The sequence below is a fragment of the Symphalangus syndactylus genome, chromosome 19, assembly GCF_028878055.3.
Source record: "Symphalangus syndactylus isolate Jambi chromosome 19, NHGRI_mSymSyn1-v2.1_pri, whole genome shotgun sequence".
Classification (NCBI taxonomy): Eukaryota; Metazoa; Chordata; class Mammalia; order Primates; family Hylobatidae; genus Symphalangus; species Symphalangus syndactylus.
In genome coordinates, this window is record NC_072434.2 from 25623502 (window position 1) to 25648674 (window position 25173).

The 25173-nt window shown below is 38.5% G+C and overlaps 1 protein-coding gene and 1 long non-coding RNA gene across 6 annotated transcripts in view; one reads left to right on the forward strand and one right to left on the reverse strand.

Annotated features, from left to right (window-relative positions):
• LOC134731968 (uncharacterized) overlaps positions 1-1731 on the forward strand; it is a 40374-nt gene extending 38643 nt beyond the window's left edge. The window contains exon 3 of the long non-coding RNA XR_010114726.1: positions 212-1731. This is a non-coding gene — a long non-coding RNA (uncharacterized lncRNA). The remainder of the gene's footprint in view (positions 1-211) is intronic.
• Positions 1-25173, reverse strand: part of CRB1 (crumbs cell polarity complex component 1) — a 218105-nt gene that overhangs the window by 19409 nt on the left and 173523 nt on the right. For 4 of the 5 annotated variants that reach the window (XM_055234170.2, XM_055234169.2, XM_055234173.2 and 1 more), the window contains one exon: positions 23162-23288. The exons of the other annotated variant lie outside the window; for it this stretch is intronic. In XM_055234170.2, coding sequence (XP_055090145.1) covers positions 23162-23288 — 127 coding nt within the window. The remainder of the gene's footprint in view (positions 1-23161; positions 23289-25173) is intronic. 5 annotated transcript variants of the gene reach the window in all.

Sequence of the window (25173 nt, forward strand, 5' to 3'; positions counted from 1 at the left end):
TACTTTAATTTCCATATCCTCCATGAAAACTTTCCCTCTTGCAATAGCTCATAGCGATCAGACTTCTGTGAATTTATACTGTGCTTTTACTCAGTAACATAAATTAGGGATTAATTGTTTTCAGGATGTTTTGTAGTTTCTTTTTGCTTGACAGCTAGATTATAGTTTCCTGGAAAGTATTGTTACAGGAATTATATATTATCTTTTACAGATTCCCTGCTCTCCTTCTTCTCTCCCTGTGTACTACCCATTGCCAGATGTATTGAAGAAACAAACGTGTGGATGGAATGGTGACTTTGGGAAGATGCTTGCATTCTTTCAGCTGTAGAGAATATGTGGAAGGCACTGACTCCAGAAGCTCTCTGCATTGCCATGGGACTTATGAAAGGACAGAACATTGGATTTCCTGCCTAGAAGCTCAGAATGTCAGCTTCTCCTGTGGGGAGCAGTTATTGCAGATAAAGGTGGCTTACAGGGATGATGAATTGGCAATGAATAGGTGGGAGTGGACAGCATAAACCCTTCAGGTTCAACTGAATTTGGAAAGAAGAGAACATTTGGAAAATTTGTTGTAAGGCTTTTCTGACAACTAGACTTGTAAAAAAAAAGATAAGCTTTAGTGTTATTAATGGCACTTTTGGGGCAAATGCAGAAATCTTCTTCCATGTCCCTAAACTGCTGTGGCTGCTGTAGGGCTCTTTCTACTTGTAAACTCTACTAGCTCTTTCCTGGATCCTCCTTTTCTTCTGGTACCACCCATTTTTCCTTGGCATATTTCTGCTCTCATTGCTTAGGGCCCATTCAAAAGTGTGTGTTGACGCTGATTGTCTTTTGGGGCCAGTGCCTTAAGTTTCCTTTCTTCCCTGATGTCTATAACCCTTGTTTGGTGATCCCTAAGGAAGGTTATGGCTTTAATGGATTTTTTTCTAGAATTTCCATTTTCTACTCTCACAAATCTAAAAATGCAGTTATGTTAAGAGGAACTAATAATCAACAAAAGCAAGGGATAATTATAAACACGGTGTGGCACTTACACTATTAATAAAAACATGGGCATTCTGACATTCTAAGCTCTCTTTGCTGACAGGTATACAACTTATTTGTGAACTTCTGCAGTGAAAAGCTGTTTAAATTAAATTAACACTTTGCTAGCAAATAAACAATCAACGATATGAAAAAACATGTCAAGGAGAAATGTGCTTTTTGTTCTTCTGAGATAATGCTTGCTTATTCTTTAAGAGCTGGGTCAAATATCTTCTGCACGAAGCCTTTTCTACCCTACCCCCAGCCCCAGGAATGTTCTAATTTCTTCTGTGCACACCACATACCATTCTTTCATTTGTTCATTTATTCGTTTGGTAAATAGTGAAGCACTACTCTGCCAGGAATGATTGCCAGGTACTGAAGTTATAAAGATAAAGAAGATATTTTCTCCACCTTCCTATAGCTCTCAGGATGGAGGATAAGGCAGACAAATGAAGGCTTTTGCAGTATAGCTAATTGGTAATAGATGCAGGTGCTCCAGGATCTGAAAGCATGGCTCCAACTTCTGAATTGGAGAGCCTTGGAAAAGATACTTAGCCTCTCTCTGATTTTGAGTTCTCATCAACAAAATGAGGAAAATAATATTTCTTGACTCTTGGGACTTTGTGAATAATAAATAAAATAATGCTTACAATGACCTTAGCATAGTTTCAGGCTCAGAGTAAGCACACAACAAATATTAGCCACTATTAGTATTATTATACAATGCTATGATAGAGGTGTACTTAGGATTGTATGGCAACAAGACACTCCAAATGCTGATTGCGTGGGGGAGGGGAGAAAGGAAATATTGACTGGAACATTGTGAGAACAAATGTATTTGACTAGGCAAAGGAGAATGAAATGAGGGTTTTAGGGTCAAAGAACAATGAGCAACATATTCTTTAAAATGTCTTTTCAATATTGCAGCAGTGGTCAGCTCCTACTGGCTTTAGAGCAAGTGGAAGAAAAGGACATGATTTTCTACAATTCAACCACACTTATCTTACTTTGAAGAGAAAATCCACTCCTCCTCTCAAACTACTACGATTTTTAGGCAAATTGAGTATAACCTGCAGGACTGCCTTGAGAGTGTCCTTGGCTGTGTCCACGTGATTATGTTACAGGTGAGGACTATCTCTTTACGGATCTCGACTGCATCTGGGATTGGTTCAGGGAAGGGTTAATTTACATCAAATTCTAATTCAAGATGAATAATGGGGTTTCTGTGCATTGGGTTCTTAGATGGAAATGTTTTCCTAAAGGAAAGTGTGGCCCACTTGTCCCCAAGACACTATCATCAACAAAGTGGCAACTAATGATCAAGCCTTGCCTTTTTCATCCTGTAAATTTGAAAGGGAAATGGGACAATTTTCTGTACTTACTATATACTATCATTTTCATCTTAATTTCAGTAACTATGGGGCAGGATGAATAAAAACATTCACACACACATACACACACAAAAACAAAATTCTCAAAGCTGGAAATTGACACTTCAAAATTACCTCAAAAATACCTAATTCATTATCTCAATCACTTAGGTAATATTTGTTGAGTATATACTTACTCGGGATGATGCTGGCTATTGAAAAATTCAAGGAAATGAATTGGCTTCGAAATATAATTTTTTTCCTGAGTTCTAGGTATCAACTAGAGTAATTTCAGCCATTTATCGGTCATTAATACATATTTTCCCACTTTAACAAATATAGAAGTACTTCAGTTTTCCTTTATAACTGTGTTGTTATCAGCATAGGATTATCAAAGAAATATTAAGGGAAGTGGATAAAAGTAACATATATTTGTAACTATTTGTGAAACTAAATTAAAATACATTCAACTAGACAATGAAATAATCATGAATATAATTTCCAAATGATCAAATAACTTTCATTGCAAATAGCCTATTTGGTTTTGGATGTTATAGTTCGTATGTGGCTTCCTTTCTGTGTATAATTAGTCTCCAAAATATTTCTATGGTTTACATGAAACAAACCTGTGTTTCAGTAATTACAATTGTGAGAAAAATATAATAGCCATGATCTTTATAACCCTTTAGGAGGAAAAAATCATTTTTAATTTAAAGAAATTTAGGAAAATTATACACATATAATCCATGAATAAGTATTATGAGTCATGGAAGTTTTAAGTAGAAACAATATTAAAGCAATTGCCAATTTCAAGTCAATTATCTTGGTATTTAAAATTGTTCAGATAGTAAATTCCTACAGTCTTCTACATGCTATTCAATTTGTTCTCACAAAAAAAGATTTAGCAATGAATTCAATGAGCTGCAACTGCATTTCCTAAAAGCAATGTAAGATATTAAAGAAAAAAAATCCACACTATATAAAAATGTATACACTCCATTCTTAAAATTAAAAATTGGTAGAAACTAAATTCATGTCATGTTAAACAAGACAACGGCATGGTATCTGGGTGCATACTGGCAGTTTTCAGTTTGGTTGACAACTCTATATTTAATAGATGGAACTGATGCCAAAGGTTCTCCTTGAGCAAAAAATAAGGAAAATAATTCAAGAAAATTGGTAACTAACGCGATGCCGTCAACTTTATTGTTTGCTTTGAGTTATTTTTGTCAGTTAATTGGTTTGTAACATGTAGACTTGATTTCTGAATGATCTGTGATAGATGCCAATGGCATTTTAAAGAGAATCAAGTGAAACATAATGCATTCTCCTGGGTGGGTAATAACTAGGATATGTCCTAGTTTGCCCAGAACAGTATCAGTTTAGGCTGTTGTCCTAGAATAATTATTAATAGTGTTGCTCTCTTTCACTTTGAAAATGCTCCAATTTGGACAATAAATAATATGGCCAACCTTGTCATAACCAACATATGTCATTATAGACACATTAAAAATATCTTTATGATTCACAAAATTAGAGAACTCTTATGTACGAAGCTATGTACCTGATTTTCTTACCTAAGTTCTTTGAAAGCACAAACACACATTTTTGTGTATATTTTAGTTGCTTACCATGCCTAGCTCAGAGCTTTGCCTGAAAAAGGCCCTTGATAAATGGTGGATGAATGAATAAATGCATTATTTTAAAAACCGGTTTCCGTAAGTCTAGTATCGTACCAAGGAAATGATCATTTTAGGGAGATTTTAGTAGATGATGAGACTGATTTGACAGCTAACAAAAATGCTGCATGAGGCCGGGCGCGGTGGCTCACGCTTGTAATCCCAGCACTTTGGGAGGCCGAGGCGGGCGGATCACGAGGTCAGGAGATCGAGACCACGGTGAAACCCCGTCTCTACTAAAAATACAAAAAATTAGCCGGGCGTGGTGGCGGGCGCCTGTAGTCCCAGCTACTTGGAGAGGCTGAGGCAGGAGAATGGCGTGAACCCGGGAGGCGGAGCTTGCAGTGAGCCGAGATTGCGCCATTGCACTCCAGCCTGGGCGATAGAGCGAGACTCCGTCTCAAAAAAAAAAAAAAAAAGAGGGTGGAGCCAAGATGGCCGAATAGGAACAGCTCCGGTCTCCAGCTCCCAGCCCCAGCGACACAGAAGACGGGTGATTTCTGCATTTCTGCTTGAGGTACCGGTTTCATCTCACTAGGGAGTGCCTAACAGTGGGTGCAGGACAGTCGGTGAAGCGCACTGTGCGCGAGCCGAAGCAGGGCGAGGCATTGCCTCACTCGGGAAGCGCAAGGGGTCAGGGAGTTCCCTTTCCTAGTCAAAGAAAGGGGAAACAGACGGCACCTGGAATATCGGGTCAGTCCCGTCCTAATACTGCGCTTTTCCAACGGGCCTGGAAAACGGCACACTAGGAGATTGTGTCCCGCACCTGGCTCGGAGGGTCCTATGCCCACAGAGTCTCGCTGATTGCTAGCACAGCAGTCTGAGATCACGCTGCAAGGCGGCAGCGAGGCTGGGGGAGGGGCGCCCGCCATTGCCCAGGCTTGCTTAGGTAAACAAAGCAGCCAGGAAGCTCGAACTGGGTGGAGCCCACCACAGCTCAAGGAGGCCCGCCTGCCCCTGTAGACTCCACCTCTGGGGGCAGGGCACAGACAACCAAAAACTCAGCGAGAACCTCCACAGCCTTAAATGTCCCTGTCTGACTGACAGCTTTGAAGAGAGTAGTGGTTCTCCCAGCATGCAGCTGGAGATCTGAGAACGGACAGACTGCCTCCTAAAGTGGGTCCCTCACCCCTGAGCAGCCTAACTGGGAGGCACCCCCCCAGTAGGGACAGACTGACACCTCATTCAACCGGGTACTCCTCTGAGACAAAACTTTCAGAGGAACTATCAGACAGCTGAATTTGTGGTCTCACGAAAATCCACTGTTCTGCAGCCACCGCTGCTGAGACCCAGCCAAACAGGGTCTGGAGTGGACCTCTAGTAAACTCCAACAGACCTGCAGCTGAGGGTCTTGTTTGGTAGAAGGAAAATTAACAAAGAGAAAGGACATCCACACCAAAAACCCATCTGTACATCACCATCATCGAAGACAAAAAGTAGACAAAACCACAAAGATGGGGAAAAAACAGACCAAAAAAACTGGAAACTCTAAAAAACAGAGCACCTCTCCTCCTCCAAAGGAACGCAGTTCCTCACCAGCAACGGAACAAAGCTGGATGGAGGATGACTTTGATGAGTTGAGAGAAGAAGGCTTCAGACGATCAAACTACTCTGAGCTACGAGAGGAAATTCAAAACAATAGCAAAGAAGTTAAAAACTTTGAAAAAAAATTAGAAGAATGGATAACTAGAATAACCAATGGAGAGAAGGGCTTCAAGGAGATGATGGAGCTGAAAGCCAAGTTTCGAGAACTACGCGAAGAATGCAGAAGCCTCAGTAGCAGATGCGATCAACTGGAAGAAAGGGTATCGCTGATAGAAGATGAAATGAATGAAATGAAGAGAGAAGGAAAGTTTAGAGAAAAAAGAATAAAAAGAAATGAACAAAGCCTCCAAGAAATTTGGGACTATGTGAAAAGACCAAACCTACGTCTGATTGGTGTACCTGAAAATGATGGGGAGAATGGAACCAAGTTGGAAAACACTCTGCAAGATATTATCCAGGAGAACTTCCCCAATCTAGCAAGGCAGGCCAGCATTCAGATTCAGGAAATACAGAGAACGCCACAAAGATACTCCTCAAGAAGGGCAACCCCAAGACACATAATTGTCAGATTCACCAAAGTGGAAATGAAGGAAAAAATGTTAAGGGCAGCCAGAGAGAAAGGTCGGGTTACCCACAAAGGGAAGCCCATCAGACTAACAGCTGATCTCTCAGCAGAAACTCTACAAGCCAGAAGAGAGTGGGGGCCGATATTCAACATTCTTAAAGAAAAGAATTTTCAGCCCAGAATTTCCTATCCCGCCAAACTAAGCTTCATAAGTGAAGGAGAAATAAAATACTTTACAGACAAGCAAACGCTGAGTGATTTTGTCACCACCAGGCCTGCCCTAAAAGAGCTCCTGAAGGAAGCACTAAACATGGAAAGGAACAACCGGTACCAGCCCCTGCAAAAACATGCCAAATTGTAAAGACCATCGAGGCTAGGAAGAAACTATAGCAACTAACGAGCAAAATAACCAACTAACATCATAATGACAGGATCAGATTCACACATAACAATATTCACGTTAAATGTAAATGGGCTAAATGCTCCAATCAAAAGACACAGACTGGCAAACTGGATAAGGAGTCAGGACCCATCAGTGTGCTGTATTCAGGAAACCCATCTCACGTGCAGAGACACACATAGACTCAAAATAAAGGGATGGAGGAAGATTTATCAAGCAACTGGAAAACAAAAAAAGGCAGGGGTTGCAATCCTAGTCTCTGATAAAATAGACTTTAAACCAACAAAGATCAAAAGAGACAAAGAAGGCCATTACATAATGGTAAAGGGATCAATTCAACAAGAAGAGCTAACTATCCTAAATATATATGCACCCAACATAGGAGCACCCAGATTCATAAAGCAAGTCCTCAGTGACCTACAAAGGGACTTAAACTCCCACACAATAATAATGGGAGATTTTAACACCCCACTGTCAGCATTAGACAGATCAACGAGACAGAAAGTTAACAAGGATATCCAGGAATTGAACTCAGCTCTACATAAAGTGGACCTAATAGACATCTACAGAACTCTCCACCCCAAATCAACAGAATATACATTTTTTTCAGCACCACACCGCACCTATTCCAAAATTGACCACATAGTTGGAAGTAAAGCTCTTCTCAGCAAATGTAAAAGAACAGAGATTATAACAAACTGTCTCTCAGACCACAGTGCAATCAAACTAGAACTCAGGATTAAGAAACTCAGTCAAAACCGCTCAACTACATGGAAACTGAACAACCTGCTCCTGAATGACTATTGGGTACATAATGAAATGAAGGCAGAAATAAAGATGTTCTTTGAAACCAACGAGAACAAAGACACAACATACCAGAATCTCTGGGACACGTTCAAAGCAGTGTGTAGAGGGAAATTTATAGCACTAAATGCCCACAAGAGAAAGCAGGAAAGATCCAAAATTGACACCCTAACATCACAATTAAAAGAACTAGAAAAGCAAGAGCAAACACATTCAAAAGCTAGCAGAAGGCTAGAAATAACTAAAATCAGAGCAGAACTGAAGGAAATAGAGACACAAAAAACCCTTCAAAAAATTAATGAATCCAGGAGCTGGTTTTTTGAAAAGATCAACAAAATTGATGGACCGCTAGCAAGACTAATAAAGAAGAAAAGAGAGAAGAATCAAATAGATGCAATAAAAAACGAAAAAGGGGATATCACCACCGATCCCACAGAAATACAATCTACCATCAGAGAATACTACAAACACCTCTATGCAAATAAACTAGAAAATCTAGAAGAAATGGATAAATTCCTCGACAAATACACCCTCCCAAGACTAAACCAGGAAGAAGTTGAATCTCTGAATAGACCAATAACAGGTTCTGAAATTGTGGCAATAATCAATAGCTTACCAACCAAAAAGAGTCCAGGACCTGATGGATTCACAGCTGAATTCTACCAGAGGTACAAGGAGGAACTGGTACCATTCCTTCTGAAACTATTCCAGTCGATAGAAAAAGAGGGAATCCTCCCTAACACATTTTACGAAGCCAGCATCGTCCTGATACCAAAACCTGGCAGAGACTTAACCAAAAAAGAGAATTTCAGACCAATATCCTTGATGAACATTGATGCAAAAATCCTCAATAAAATACTGGCAAACCGAATCCAGCAGCACATCAAAAAGCTTATCCACCATGATCAAGTGGGCTTCATCCCTGGGATGCAAGGCTGGTTCAACATACGCAAATCAATAAATGTAATCCAGCATATAAACAGAACCAAAGACAAAAACCACATGATTATCTCAATAGATGCAGAAAAGGCCTTTGACAAAATTCAACAACCCTTCATGCTAAAAACTCTCAATAAATTAGGTATTGATGGGACGTATCTCAAAATAATAAGAGCTATCTACGACAAACCCACAGCCAATATCATACTGAATGGGCAAAAACTGGAAGCATTCCCTCTGAAAACTGGCACAAGACAGGGATGCCCTCTCTCACCGCTCCTATTCAACATAGTGCTGGAAGTTCTGGCCAGAGCAATCAGGCAGGAGAAGGAAATAAAGGGTATTCAATTAGGAAAAGAGGAAGTCAAATTGTCCCTGTTTGCAGATGACATGATTGTATATCTAGAAAACCCCATTGTCTCAGCCCAAAATCTCCTTAAGCTGATCAGCAACTTCAGCAAAGTCTCAGGATACAAAATTAATGTACAAAAATCACAAGCATTCTTGTACACCAATAACAGACAAACAGAGAGCCAAATCATGAGTGAACTCCCATTCACAATTGCTTCAAAGAGAATAAAATACCTAGGAATCCAACTTACAAGGGATGTGAAGGACCTCTTCAAGGAGAACTACAAACCACTGCTCAATGAAATAAAAGAGGATACAAACAAATGGAAGAACATTCCATGCTCATGGGTTGGAAGAATCAATATCGTGAAAATGGCCATACTGCCCAAGGTAATTTATAGATTCAATGCCATCCCCATCAAGCTACCAATGACTTTCTTCACAGAATTGGAAAAAACTACTTTAAAGTTCATATGGAACCAAAAAAGAGCCCGCATCGCCAAGTCAATCCTAAGCCAAAAGAACAAAGCTGGAGGCATCACGCTACCTGACTTTAAACTATACTACAAGGCTACAGTAACCAAAACAGCATGGTACTGGTACCACAACAGAGACATAGATCAATGGAACAGAACAGAGCCCTCAGAAATGATGCCGCATAGCTACAACTATCTGATCTTTGACAAACCTGACAAAAACAAGAAATGGGGAAAGGATTCCCTATTTAATAAATGGTGCTGGGAAAACTGGCTAGCCATATGTAGAAAGCTGCAACTGGATCCCTTCCTTACACCTTATACAAAAATTAATTCAAGATGGATTAAAGACTTATATGTTAGACCTAAAACCATTAAAATCCTACAAGAAAACCTAGGCAATACCATTCAGGACATAGGCGTGGGCAAGGACTTCATGTCTAAAACACCAAAAGCAATGGCAACAAAAGCCAAAATCGACAAATGGGATCTCATTAAACTAAAGAGCTTCTGCACAGCAAAAGAAACTATCATCAGAGTGAACAGGCAACCTACACAATGGGAGAAAATTTTTGCAACCTACTCATCTGACAAAGGGCTAATATCCAGAATCTACAATGAACTCAAACAAATTTACAAGAAAAAAACAAACAACCCCATCAAAAAGTGGGCAGAGGACATGAACAGACACTTCTCAAAAGAAGACATTTATGCAGCCAAAAAACACATGAAGAAATGCTCCTCATCACTGGCCATCAGAGAAATGCAAATCAAAACCACAGTGAGATACCATCTCACACCAGTTAGAATGGCCATCATTAAAAAATCAGGAAACAACAGGTGCTGGAGAGGATGTGGAGAAATAGGAACACTTTTACACTGTTGGTGGGACTGTAAACTAGTTCAACCATTGTGGAAGTCAGTGTGGCGATTCCTCAGGGTTCTCGAACTAGAAATACCATTTGACCCAGCCATCCCATTACTGGGTATATACCCAAAGGACTATAAATCATGCTGCTATAAAGACACATGCACACGTATGTTTATTGCGGCACTATTCACAATAGCAAAGAGTTGGAACCAACCCAAATGTCCAACAACGATAGACTGGATTAAGAAAATGTGGCACATATACACCATGGAATACTATGCAGCCATAAAAAATGATGAGTTCGTGTCCTTTGTAGGGACATGGATGAAACTGGAAAACATCATTCTCAGTAAACTATCGCAAGGACAAAAAACCAAACACCGCATGTTCTCACTCATAGGTGGGAATTGAACAATGAGAACTCATGGACACAGGAAGGGGAACATCACACTCCGGGGACTGTTGTGGGGTGGGGGGAGGGGGGAGGGACAGCATTAGGAGATACACCTAATGCTAAATGACGAGTTAATGGGTGCAGGAAATCAACATGGCACATGGATACATATGTAACAAAACTGCACATTGTGCACATGTACCCTAAAACCCTAAAGTATAATAAAAAAAAAAAGAAAAAAAAAAAAAAAAAAAAAAAAAAAAAAAAAAAATGCTGCATGATTTGGTTAGCTAGTCAACTCAGTGGCAAACATCAACCTAGTTATTTCCCGCAGTTGTCTATGGCTTAACAAATCAACCAATTTAGTTGGTTGCACCTATAATCCAGGAGCTCCACTCTGTATGTTGCCTGTTTCATTCTATTCAGAACACATGAAAAAATGTGTTCTGATGGGAAAAGCCTATGTTGCATGATTTCCGTGAAGCCTGTAGCAATGACCTCACATTAAGAAATGAAGAACATTAATAATACTTGCTGAAGCAGAAATCTTAATAATGTATGAAAAGATGAAAGGTAAAGAGATTAGTGAAATAAATTAGACCTAATTTTGGTGCTTGATAATGCATCAAAATAACATTTATGAACAATTTCTTATTTTATTTATTTATTTTTCCTCCATTTGAAATATTTTAAATTTTCTCTTAAGTAACTTTTTAAAAAATTGTGGTAAGATCATTTTACATAAGATTCTACTAACAAAATTTCAAGTGCACAGTACAGTATTATTATCTGTAGGCACAAGTGTTGTACAGCTGTTCTCTAAAACTTGTTCATGTTGTATAATTAAAATTTTATACCACTGGGCACAGTGGCTCATGCTTGTAATCCCAGCACTTTGGGAGGCCAGGGCAGGAGGATTGCTTGAGCCCGGGAGTTTGAGACCAGCCTCGGCAACATAGTGAGACCTCATCTCTACAAATAATAATAACAATAATAATAATAATAATAATAATAATAAGAAGAAGAAGAAGAAGAAGAAGAAGAAGAAGAAGAAGAAGAAAATTAGCCAGGTGTGGTGGCACATGGCTGTAGTCCCAGCTACTCAGGAGGCCGAGGAAGGAGTATTGCCTGAACCTAGAAGTTTGAGGCTGCAATGAGTTGTGATCACACCGCTGGACTCTAGCCTGGGCAACAGAGCAAGACCTTGTCTCCCTCTCTCTCTCTCTCTATACATATATATATACACATACACATACACACACACACAGTTATTTAATGTATATATTTATATACTAATACGTTTATAATTAGTATACTAATATAAGTATACTAAATTAGTATATAAGTATATATTAGTATATAAGTATATATTAGTATATAAGTATATAATTAGTATATAAGTATATATACATATATACTTATATACTAATTTAATTATATATCCTTATATATATAAATATATATACTTATATACTAATTTAATTATATATATTATACACACACACACACACACACACACTTATTTAATGACATCTCACCATTTCCACTTCCCCCTAGCTCCTAGCAACCATAATTCTACCCTCTGCTCCTAGGAGTTTGACTCTTCTAGATACCTCATGTAAGTGAACTCATACAATACTTGTCCTTCTTTAATTGGGTAATTTCACTTAGCGTAATATACTTCTGGTTCATTCCTATTGTAGTGTGTGTCAGAATTTTGTTCTTTTTAAGGCTGAATAATATTCCATTTTATTTTCTTTATTCATTTATCCTTCACTGAATATGTAGCCTGTTTCCATCTATTGGCTATTGTGAATAATGCTGAAATGGATGTGGGAATGCAGATATGTCTTTGAAATCCTGATTTCAATTATTTTGTATATATACTCAGAATCATGAATCATATGATAGTTAACAAATTATATGACAGTTCTATTTTTAATTTTTTCAGAAAACTTCATACAGGTTTTTATAGTGACTCAACCATTTCTACATATGTGTAACTTATTTAGGAATCAACTTATAGGGTTTGTTACTAAAGATAGTGCTGCATCCTAGGAAGACCTGTGGCTTGGAATTAAGTACTCCCAGGTTCTAAACCTTGCTCTGATCCCTATTTGTTGTGTGGCCCTGGGGCAAGTAATTAGCCCTTCTAAATCTCATTTTCCCCATCTATAAGATGGGCATTATAATATTTATCTCATAAGGTTTCTGTGAATATTTATTACTAAAATTGATATGTAAGGTCCCTTCATCTCATAAATCCTTTCATTTTTCCATCACGAAATCAAGCCAGACTCAGCCTTGTCTCCTACATCCTCTAAGATCCTAGGCCTATATAATGACAATTTATATTCATCATCATATTTCTTTAAAGTACTTATAATATCATTAGACTAAGACTACATTTTGATGAATGCAGTGCTAATGTTGATTGGGTTTTATAAATTTGTAGCTTTAAAATAGGTCACGTATGCAGGTTCTCTGCAATGGTCTAGAGTACCCTGAGACTCTCATTCACAATCTCTCCGGCAAATGGGATAGGGAGTTTCCTGCATCATCTTAGAACAGCAGGAAGAATATTGAACTGTGGGTTGAGAGACCAGTATACTTGTAGAGTCTAAATAAAGCACTCTCTCTCTGAGCTTTAGATTCTTCATCTCATACATAAAGAAGCTGGATTAGATGATTCCTGAAATCATTTTTAACTCTTTAATTCTCCCTTCTGCATTAACAACCTAAACTTTAGAAGAAGCATCCTCGCAAATATCAGGCACCTATTATGGAGTCAGTTTAACCGTATTTTTTTTTTTTTTTCTTGAGACGGAGTCTTGCTCTGTCGCCCAGGCTGGAGTGCAGTGGCACGATCTCGGCTCACTGCAAGCTCTGCCTCCCGGGTTCACGCCATTCTCCTGCCTCAGCCTCTCTGAGTAGCTGGGACTACAGGCGCCGGCCACCACACCCGGCTAATTTTTTGTATTTTTAGTAGAGACGGGGTTTCACTGTGGTCTCGATCTCCTGACCTCGTGATCCGCCCACCTCGGCCTCCCAAAGTGCTGGGATTACAAGCGTGAGCCACCGCGCCTGGCCCAGTTTAACCGTATTAAATTGTCATTTTTATCAGTCAAAATGTCAAATATTTGCAAGTTCATATGATTCAATCTAATCTTTCAGTGGCATATGTAGTGGTTGAAAGAGCATTCACTTAATCTTCCTTATTATAAGGGACGTCCTACAATTTATAATGGAATGTTTTTCTAATGTCAGTATTTTACCATATGATATTAAGAAGAAAAGCACAATTTAAACAAACTTTCCCAATTGCTCTCTTGCTATTGTCTGGCTATATGCCTCGATTCTGTTGCAGATCTTGTTTGGAAATGATTGAGGATGAAGCAATGCAGACCTCGAAGTTTGCTCAGAAAATCCTGTAAGTGTATATGAAGCATATGGCAAACATCCAGGCCCAGCCCATCCTTGCTCTGAATGGGGCAGAATCGAAAGTGTTAGGTTCAGTTTCAGAGAAAGCAGCATAATAAATCAATGCATTTAAAAATATCACATTCTTAGGGAAATGTCTCATTCTCAAACATTTCTTTACTATAACACGGTCCAATATATTAATGACCTGAAAAATCTAGATGAATCATTCCCAATCCTCCCTTTCTCCAAAGTTTCAGGTGATCTTGGCCAATTATTTAGCCCTCTGTACTACACTTTCCTCAACCAAAATTTGCAAATGTCATTTTTCCACCTGGCCCATAATTTTGTTATCATGAGTAATCTATGCCATAATCTTGAGAAATGTTATACAAAGAAAATGCATGAATTGTGCTAATCAGCTAATCACAGATGCTTAAGAAATGTCAGGTCCATGCCTCTCTTTCAATCAGTGCATAAGTATTCTCTACACTATTTCTGAAATATGGTCATTCAGATTCTATTGGAATGCTCCAGGGATGGGAGTTCTGTTTGGTGCAAATCAATGCATTACATTACTGAGTACTTCTAATGTTAACTTGCTTCCTCTTATGCTGACTTGAAATCTTATTTCAATAAATTCTATCCTTTTGTCTTATGTATGCTTTTTTTTTTTTTGAGACGGAGTCTCACTGTCTCCCAGGCTGGAGTGGAGCAGCACCATCTCAGCTCACTGCAAGCTCCGCCCCCCAGGTTCACGCCATTCTCCTGCCTCAGCCTCCCGAATAGCTGGGACTACAGGTGCCTGCCACAAAGCCTGGCTAATTTTGTGTGTGTGTGTGTTTTTAGTAGAGACGGGGTTTCACTGTGTTAGCCAGGATGGTCTCGATCTCCTGACCTCGTGATCCACCCGCCTCAGCCTCCCAAAGTGCTGGGATTACAGGTATGAGCCACCGAGCCCAGCCTATGCTTTCTGTATTAATATAGAACAAATCTATTTTTCCATTCTCATGATAACGTTTCAAATATGTGAAGGCAGTTTCATGCTTTCCTTAAGTCTTCCCTTTCTAGACAAAATATCCCTTTATTCTTATACTGTTTACATAAAAAACTAACTGTTGGGTTACTACGCTCACTACCTGGTGACAGGATCATTCATATGCCAAACTTCAGCATCACGCAATATACCCATGTAACAAACCTGCTAAAACAAGTTAAAATGCCCTTTTCTAGGCCCTGGCATTCATCAATGTTTTCCCCAGAATGTAGTGCCCAGAAGTAAAACCTGTGCTTCTGAATTGATGTGGTCAGTGCAGAAATCAGAAGGAAAACCATGTATCTTGTTCTGGGACCAAATACCTATGCGATTACAATCTCAGATTACCTTCTTAAAATTACAGTTTCCACTTCTGTGGACAAAGTAGCTTCTACCAGACTAACCCTTTGGCATATAACAGCAATAAAATCCAGAGGGAATAGCAAAAAACAACAATCTGAGGGCACTCAGATAATAACCAAAAGTATGCATTGACCTGTATGAGAATTTGAACTAAGAAGAGCAGAGGGCACTATGTGATTTTTATTTTTTTGGAGTGCAGTGTCTGCTCAACACCATGCCAGTTAACTAAAACTAGGAGAGACGTTTGCAGTCTTACAGGCTTGAAGAACCAGAGAAAAGAGTTAGAGTTCACCATAGCAGCTGAAAAGTGACGGAAAAATTCTAGAAAGGAGACGGCTACAGAGGCGGAGCCTCAACTTCTGAAAATGATTTCTGCTCAAATCTCTGGTTAACCCTTGTAATATGCCCATGCAGAGTACACTCCAAGTCACCCAGCTAAAGACAAAACAACTGCAGCTGTGACACACCACGGAGTGCACTGCTACAGGGCTAGAAGTTTGATTCAGCTAAGTGACTGCCTGCCAAAATAACATAATATTTTTCTGGGCCGGGCGTGGTGGCTCACGCCTGTAATCCCAGCACTTTGGGAGGCGGAGGCAGGAGGACCAAGAGGTCAGGAGATCGAGAGCATCCTGGCTAACACGGTGAAATCCCGTCTCTACTAAAAACACAAAAAATTAGCCGGGCATGGTGGCGGGCGCTTGTAATCCCACCTACTCGAGAGGCTGAGGCAGGAGAATGGCGTGAACCCAGGAGGTGGAGCTTGCAGTGAGCCAAGACTGTGCCACTGCACTCCAGCCTGGGCGACAGAGCGAGACTTCGTCTCCAAAAAATAAAATAATAATAATAATATTTTTCTGAAGAATATAAAAGAATTCGTAGTCTCTGCATTGTATAAGCTACAATGACCAGTATGCAATCCAAAGTTACTAGATAAAGAAACAGAAAAATGAAACCTATATACAAGAGGAAATTTAATAAATGGAGACCAATCACAAAATGACCTAGGTGTTGGAATTAACGGAAAAGGATTTTAAAGCAGCTGTCATAACTATGATGTTACAACTAAGGGAAAATAAAAATGCACACTGACATAGTTGCTATTCTTTTGACATTGTTTTAAATACCACTATGAATAAACACTTATTTGTATTCTTAAATAGTCTGCATTTTCTCACTTAGCTATAAGTATATCATGATAAATTTTATTCTAGGTACACTATGCATTTATCCTCATTAAAATAAAAATATTAAAATAAGGAATCAATATGATTTCTTCTCAGGATCCCCATGTTACTGTAAAGTGATCATTCTTTTACAGACATTTGTAGAGCTGAGTTAGATATGTCAGATGGCCTCTGGCCTTGAGCAGTTTATTATTGGATGCTGTTTTTGTGTGTACATGCATAGATAATTACCAAATAATAAGCACTAGAAAAAGAAGTACAAAATAACAAGAAAGTGCAGGAATAAAATAGTAAGCGTTTCCTGGGGCAATCAGGGAAAGGATCCTGGAAGAGTCTGTACAAGATCTGAAATTTCTGGAAGGACAAAAGTATGCCAAGCAGAGAAGAAGGGAATGACAGGTTAGGTGGGAGGAACAGTGCATACGGGAAGAGCTGTGGCAGCTGTGAAAAGTTCAAAGGGAGGTACAAAGTTCCATGTGGCTGGAGAGTGGAGTTTGTGAGAGCACAGGTAAGAAATGAAGTTGGAGAGAGTTTGTGTGACATTTATAAAGGGCTTGAACCTAAATTGTATATGGAGACCAAATTTACACTATCCAGATATTGTGGGAATCCCCAAACTAAGAGCACAAGAACAGGCACTAGACCAATGGAACTCCTGGCTTCCTAGCAAAAATCTAAAGCTAAGACTGTAGTCAGGGGCATTTACGCAACTCAGCACACAAAGACCCCCCAGGAAAAAGAAAAATCCTCTTAAAGTTGTTTTTACTCATAAAAAAATTACAAACCACAAGAAGAAAAACTCTGTTGTGAGTAAAATTCAGCAGAAACAAAAATAGGAGGGTGAGCACTCCAAGAGCTTGAAATAACACAACAGTCTGAAAGACACTATTAAATAGGTTCCTAATAATGTGAAAGCAAAATGAAGGTAGCAATTATAGAGAAAAAAAAAAAAGGACACAAACAAGAGAAAAGATTGATTTGTAAGATAAAAAAGTCAGAATTTTTTAAAGTAGTTTAAAATTGAAAACCTATCAGTGGATTATATGTGGACTACCGTGCTTGGAAGATAGCAATAGGGAATATATGCAAAATGCAGCACAGAGAGTAAAAAAGATACTGTGAGACAAGGTTTGGCAGACAGACTTTTTTTTTTTTTTTTTTTCCTGAGACAGGGTCTTGCTCTGTTGCCCAGGCTGGAGTGCAGTGGTGCCATCATGGCTCATGGCAGCCTCGACTTCCCAGGCTCAGGTGATCCTCCCACCTAGCCTCAGCCTCCTTAGTAGCTGGGACTACAGGCACATGCCAAACTAATTTTTGTATTTTTTCTTTTTTTTTTTTTTTTTTTTTTCCAGAAACGGGATTTTACCATGTTTCCCAGCTGGCCTGGAAATCCTAGACTCAAGTGATCTTACTGCATAGGCCTCCCAAAATGCTGGGATTACAGATGTTAGCCACTGCAACCAGCTGGCAGACACCCTTTTAAGTGAACCCCCCATGGTTGGTCCCCACCTCCTGGTGTTTACACCTTGTGTGCCCCTCTCACTTAGAGTGTGGATAGAACCTGTGACTTGCTCTTAACCAACAGACTATGATAAAGATGAGGAGAAATATGCAATTATATGTACACAATTACATAATTATGTTATATAAAATGGTAACATCCATCTTGCTGGCATCTCTCCCTCCTTTTTTGGCTTTGAGGAAGTAAGCAACCACATTGGGGAGCCCCAAGTAGCAAGGAGCTGAGGGCTGCCTTCAGGAATCGAGGGCTACTTCTGCCATCAGCCTCAGTGAACTTGATCCCTGAGTTCACTCTGGAAGTGGATCCCTCCCTGGTTCAGCTCAGTTGAGACCACATCTCTGGCTGACACCTTGAATGCTGCCTTGTGAGACCCTGAGCAGAGGACCTAGTTAAGCCTGGGCTCCTGAACACAGAAACTGTGAGATAATAAATGTGTGTTGTTTTAAGTTGCCAAGTTTGAAGTAATATTGTTGCAGAGCAATAAATAAATAATACAAATGGATTACATATACAAAGAATGGAATATAACACTCAATAGATCTATAATATATATCCCAAATATATACACCCAGAGATGCCTCTTGACCTCCAGAATGGAATATGCACACTGATTAATAACTGTATTTAGATATCCGACAGATCTTAAATTCATTCATTTATTCAATCAACAAAGATATTAAAAATATTATCCACCAAATTTAAGTTATCACCCCCTTGGACCCACAGCCTCTCTCAAACAATCATGCTTCAAACTTTTAAAATCTATCTTCTCTACAACTATATATGGTAGTGCAAAATCTCCTTTTGTCTTTATCACTGCAGCAGCCTGCTAGCTGTTTCTTTCTGGGTCCAGTCTTGCCTTTCTTTTAAGCCATTCTCTATGTAGAAGCCCAAGTGATCTTTCTAAAGTGCAAGTATAATCATGACACTTTTCTAGTTTGAAATCCTTCAAGGATTCTCCGTTTCTCTTATGATGAAAAACCGAGGTTTCTGCCAAGGTGTATAAGGGCTTACTCCTGCTTGCTTCGACAGCCCCATCTTTCAGCACTGCCACCCCGTGATATCCTTGCCACAGTGCACAACCTCTCCAGCCCCTTCTGCCTGAAACACACAGTACTGTGCCATTGCTTTTTCACAGCCTAACTCCCTCAAGTCTTAGCTTAGGCTTCAGGAAACTTTCCTTGACCTTCTATACCCACCTGTAAGACTGGACAAAATGCCTCTCCCATATGCCCCCTTACAGCTGGCACTCAGTTACATCCTAGTTACATCCTAAGACTATTTGTTTAACCACATTTTTTTCTTTTTGAGACAAAGTCTTGCTCTGTCACCCAGGCTGGAGTGTACTGGTGTGATCTCAGCTCACTGCAACCTCCACCTCCCAGGTTAAAGTGATTCTCCTTCCTCAGCCTCCTGAGTGGCTGGGATTACAGGCATGCGCCACCATGCCCAGCTAATTTTTGTATTTTTAGTATAGACGAGGTTTCACCATGTTTGTCAGGCTGATCTCGAACTCCTGACTGCAGGTGATCCACCCGCCTTGGCCTCCCAATGTGCTGGGATTACAGGTGTGGGCCACCACACCCAGCCTAACCCACATTCTTTACCATAACTTCAGCTTATTTTGAGCAAGTATTGTGTCTAAATCATAGTTCTATTCCCAGGACCTAGTATACAGTATGGCAAATAGTAGATATACATTAAACATTTGTTGAATAAGTAAAAAAGCAGAGAAGTAACATAGTTTATATTAGTAATAATATTGGCAGTTGAGAAACAGATTTCTTCACTGATTTCTTTCCTAACTCACTAAACTCAAATTTTATGCAGCACCATCTGCAGAAGAAATTTCATTTTAAATTTGCAAAATTAAAGCTTAACAGTTTCTATTTTAAAACCTAGAAATGGCCAAAAGATCTTTAAAGAAAATTTAGTGAAGAATTTGGAAGATAAAAAGATTTTGGTTGACCTTGTATTGAAAAAAGATAATTAAAAAGATAATGTATTTAAAAAGGCTTATCACAGTTCCTGGCATAGAGTAAGTCCTCAGTGGTGCTAATTGAACTTAGTTGTCTCTCCTCCTCAAACACTGATTTTTCCAAATTTGCCTATTCTCTCTACTTCCCTATTTTGCAAAAGGGAGGGTGATAAAAACCCACTTGCCATGTACACACACAAAAAAAGGAGGCATGGCCAAACATAGAGACATAGCCCTGTTTAGTTTAATGTTAAATCTGAAAAATGGAGCAAAATGGAATTAGTTCTTATTCAAGTAAATATAGGCTATGTTTTAGAAGCTTGATCCAGAGGAGTTAGTATAAATTTCTGTCATTTAGGTAAAACAGTCCCTCTTTAGAACCAGGTTGAATTATGGCTAGCTTTGGCAGGAACAATGTAAACCAATAATAAGAACAATTAGGGTTGTAATCAACTTTAGAATGCCAACTAGATGATTACTTGCCAGAGAGGAAACATACATGCGACTTTACTTGGGTACCACAGTGTTTACTCACAGTGACACTTTTGCAGAAAGAGATCACGATTCAGGAAGATCAGTACTAGTACTTCTGTGGGGTGTGTGTGTGTGTGTGTGTGTGTGCATGCATGGCTGGTGGACATTTTATCATACAAGACATAGTCAAGGCAAACAAATACAAGTACCATTAGAAGATGAGAAAGAGAAGATACAGAAACAAAGGTTTTATTTTTCTGTGCAAATATGTAAAAGCCATAGTCACACACATGCAGTTGGAAAATACAGAAGAATAAAAAGAAAAGGGAAAACATTTTTTAAAGTCAGATACCTCATGACAAGAAGACATTTGGAAAACAGAAAAGCAAGTGACAATTACAGTGACAACAGAGGCATCAAAATTGTACACAGAAAGAAATTGTGAGTGAATATTTCTTAACCATATTTGGTAGAGAACATATTACATTTGGAACAGCCCATAAGTATATAAGTACAGATATGTCTAGAAGGGAGTAAATGTGAAAACTATACATATGGTCTTTGGCTATAATCTATTTTATGCTTATTGCAATACTTGTGAATGCAAATATTGATGGGAGGGTTTTCCCCATGTCTTTTGTCACAAAATTTAACTTTGGTACAAATCATCCGAAGCAGCAGCATCACACATGCAGCCTTGGATGTGAAGAAAATGGATGAGTAAGAAAGAAAATCTTCACAATTCGTTGCTCCCAGTTTGAAATGATTGTCACTACTCCAAAGGATATGAATTTGCTATATAAAAATTGTCTATTACTATTGCAAGATAGAATACATTTCTTTGCTTTTGTAGAAATTACTTCATACTATATGCTACATGTACTCTATAACAAGGATATTATTTTGTCCTTGTTTGTTTGAATGGTATATTTAAATTTACCTTAGTCATTCTCACAGAAAAACAACTTTCTTAATTGGGACTAAATAGATGGCATCTAATGGATAAACTGTCCTCACATTTTCAAACCAAGACAGCTCCTAAAGTCATAGACATATATTTACAAAATGATGTTTGGCAGGCCATTGTTATTTTAGTTGCTTTCTGAATTAATTCATAGGATCAAACTATTTTTCCTTTAAATGAACACAAATAATGTCTTCGGAAGGGTATATCTACACAAAGATATTTAGCATAAATGATAACATACTGATGGAAAGAATAAAAACATTAAGAAAGTTTTTTAAAATTATTATTTTATAATCTCTGAAATCTTTATAATAAAGAATATGTTAATTTTTGCATATCTTATTAATTTACTTTATAGATCCGTCATTTCAGGTACACATTTATTCTTAAAAATCATAATGTCAAATATATTTTGGTTATGATGTATACTATGCTTTCATATTTTTTTCTGACAGATACTTAAGAAAATAAATTTACTTGCAAATCTTAGAAAACCATGCTTCTAAGAAAATTCAAGTTTTACAATATATACTTTTAAATTTATGTATAAACTACAGTGCTTATTTTTATTAAATATTCATTGAAAAGCAACTGAAATTAGTCCATTTGATAGAAAAGTCAAGGAGCTCATAAATTTAGAAACAATTAACAAAAAAATTGTTCTATTTGTTAGGAAAAAGGAAAGTATTGCAGGAAAGGAAATAGAGACAGCATTATTTGTAACTTTGCTAGAGAGACAGTTTTATGGAATCAGAAATTATACCAGTGAGGTATAATTTGAGTACTGATACTAGATAATTGTTTTTCTACAATTTTAGGGACTCGATGTAAATTCTTGATTTCTCTTTATATATTTAACCATATATCAGAGAGAAGGTAACAATTCATTTGAATAGCTTCATGTAAAAACATAGATGAATGTAATTAGTAATTTTAATCAGTAATTCTCATTTTTTTTTTTTAGACAGAATCTCACTCTGTCGCCCAGGCTGGAGTGCAGTGGCACAATCTTGGCTCATTGCAACGTCCGCCTCCTGGGTTCAAGCAACTCTCCTGCTTCACCCTCCTGAGTAGCTGCGATTACAGGCATGTGCCAACACTCCCAGTTAATTTTTGTATTTTTAGTAGAGACAGGGTTTCACCATGTTGGCTAGGCTGGTCTCAAACTCCTGGCCTCAGGTGTTCTGCCCACTTCAGCCTCCCATAGTGCTGGGATTATAGGAGTGAACCACCACACCTGGCCTGTAATTCTCAATTTTTGTGTCATAAATAATAGATAAGAATGAAAGAAAAGAAATGAAAATAGAATCATAGTGATTGAGGGCAACTTACAATGTGAAAATACCCAGAAACGGAGTGGGAAGAAATGGCAGTGGTCATTCACTTATAGAAGTGTTAAGAATGATAATATATTTGTACTAAATACACACAATAAGGAGATATTTCTAGTTATATTGAGAACACTTTTTTCATATTTAAAGTTAGAATAGGAAAATATTTTATATACAGACAAAGTGCTTCTGATATGTTTAAAATAAGCCTTGAATTTACTTTAATTATTGAGATGGTTTTTATTTCCCTTTTTTTCCCCCAGAGATCTAAAATGAATCAAGGCATTTCTTGAAATTCAATGGCTTTTTTTTTCATTTGGGAATGTTCAAATGTATGTTAATAATCTTCCTGTTCACCCCACTCAACAACTGGCTCGTCATTCATACGCAAAATGAGGTAAGAAAGAAGCTGAAAAAGATTCTGCCAGAATAAGAGAGAGACATAAAAGGAGAGGCTGCTTACGTCCACTTCGCAGCGCTCGCCAGCAAAGGCAACATCACAGAGGCACTGGAATTTGTTGAGTAAGTCCTGGCACCGCCCTCCATTGACACACGGATCAGAGGCACACTCATCAATGTCCTTTTCACACCTTCAAAATAAACAGAACAGCAGAAACCAGGTCCCTGTTGAATACATTGGTTGTGAAATGGGAAGAAAACGTTTGCCTTGTCTGTCTGGAACAGCACAGTCTTATCTACCCATCCACACATACTTTACATATACTTGACAATGTCAGAGATGTTTCTTAAAATTTCTTTAACACATTTGGGGTTTAATGGAAATAATTTGTACACATATGTATATGTATACATACACACACGGAATTAATTAGAATGAGAAAATAGATGCAAATATTTAGAAACCAAGAGAAAAGTGGGCCATACCTACACCAGTGTCACGCTCAAGAGCATTAGTGGGGTTGCCACCTTATACAAATGTTCAGTTTATTAGGGGCACAAAGAGAGAGGCTGTATTTTGCCATCTGGAGTCTGCAGGGCAAACCTACATTCAGGCTATCAGGATCCTCATGGGTCAGAGCCCTCAGGCTAAGGAAAAAGCTCACCAAAGAGAAACCAAAAAAAAAAAAAAAAAGAAGGAGAACAAGGAGGAGGAGGAGATTTTGAATTATTTTCTGTGGAAGTCCTTTTTTTTCTAACAAAAGCAAAAATCAATTATTAGAAGATTGTACTTGCTAAAAAATCTGTGTTCCAATAGCCAAGCATAATTTCTGAAATGTTGAGGTAGAATGACTTTCAAAAGCCAAATTTTCCAAGACAAGTGACATCAATTCTCAGGTCAATTGAAGTTTTCTTCTTCCCAGGATATTGTCATTTTTTTAACCTAATTTTCCATCAAGAATTTGTTTTTCTGTATATTCATGGATTAAGTCACCAATCATGTATTCAGTCACTCAGCGGATATTTATTTAACACATACTGTGTGACAAACACTCTGCTAAGACCTTGGGATAGAACAGCCACTAAGGCAGCTATTTTACTTTTGAAAATTTGTATAAAATCTTAGCTCCAAGATCTCTACAGTGCAGCTTATAATGTTGAAATTTGATGTAAACAATTTTTAATTTTCCCTTATTCTTTCTCTCACCTTCCAAAATGTAAAACTTGCACGTATGGGTCAGAGACTAATCACTAGGCTCAAAATGAAAGGGGATGAGGTAGTGGGGCAAGGCCAGCCCAAGGTACAAAGGAAAACAAAGATTTCTTCCAAGAAAAACAGCTCCTTATCCCTTTGGATACCAAGCATAGCTGAGACATTTTGTTTTCCTTTTTTGGCTTATGCTTCTGGGCTGGAGGGAGACTTCTCTGATTAGATCTGAGCAAAACTTGACAACTCTCAGGAGCCTGCCAAGCATTCTCGGTCTTGGGTGGGCCAGAGTGTTCACACCATCCATCATTCAAAACCTTCCAGGATGACACTATTAAGCTGGAGGTTTAACCAAGGCAGGAGAGAAGCCAGTTTATTTGAGGATAGCTTTTCAGTATCCTTGGATGCAATGGAAGTTACATTTCCCTAGGCCATGGGAGATAGCCCACTATTTTCTATCTACCTCTAACTACTCCATCACTTTCTCACCTATTTATCTGTTGAACTAAACAGTCAACAATAGATACACATGTATTATCAGCATCATTGGCATTTTTATTAGAGGTCAATTAATGCATGGAAAGTAAAAATAAATCCATTAACATCTAGTCAATCAAGTAATGATGGTTAAGGACTTTGAAAGCATAGAATCTACTGAACACAGGTTCAATGTTTTAGAAATATCTAGCATCAGGCTGGGCGCGGTGGCTCACGCTTGTAATCCCAGCACTTTGGGAGGCCGAGGCGGGCGGATCACGAGGTCAGGAGATCAAGACCACAGTGAAACCCCGTCTCTACTAAAAATACAAAAAAATTAGCCAGGCGTGGTGGCGGGCGCCTGTAGTCCCAGCTACTCGGAGAGGCTGAGG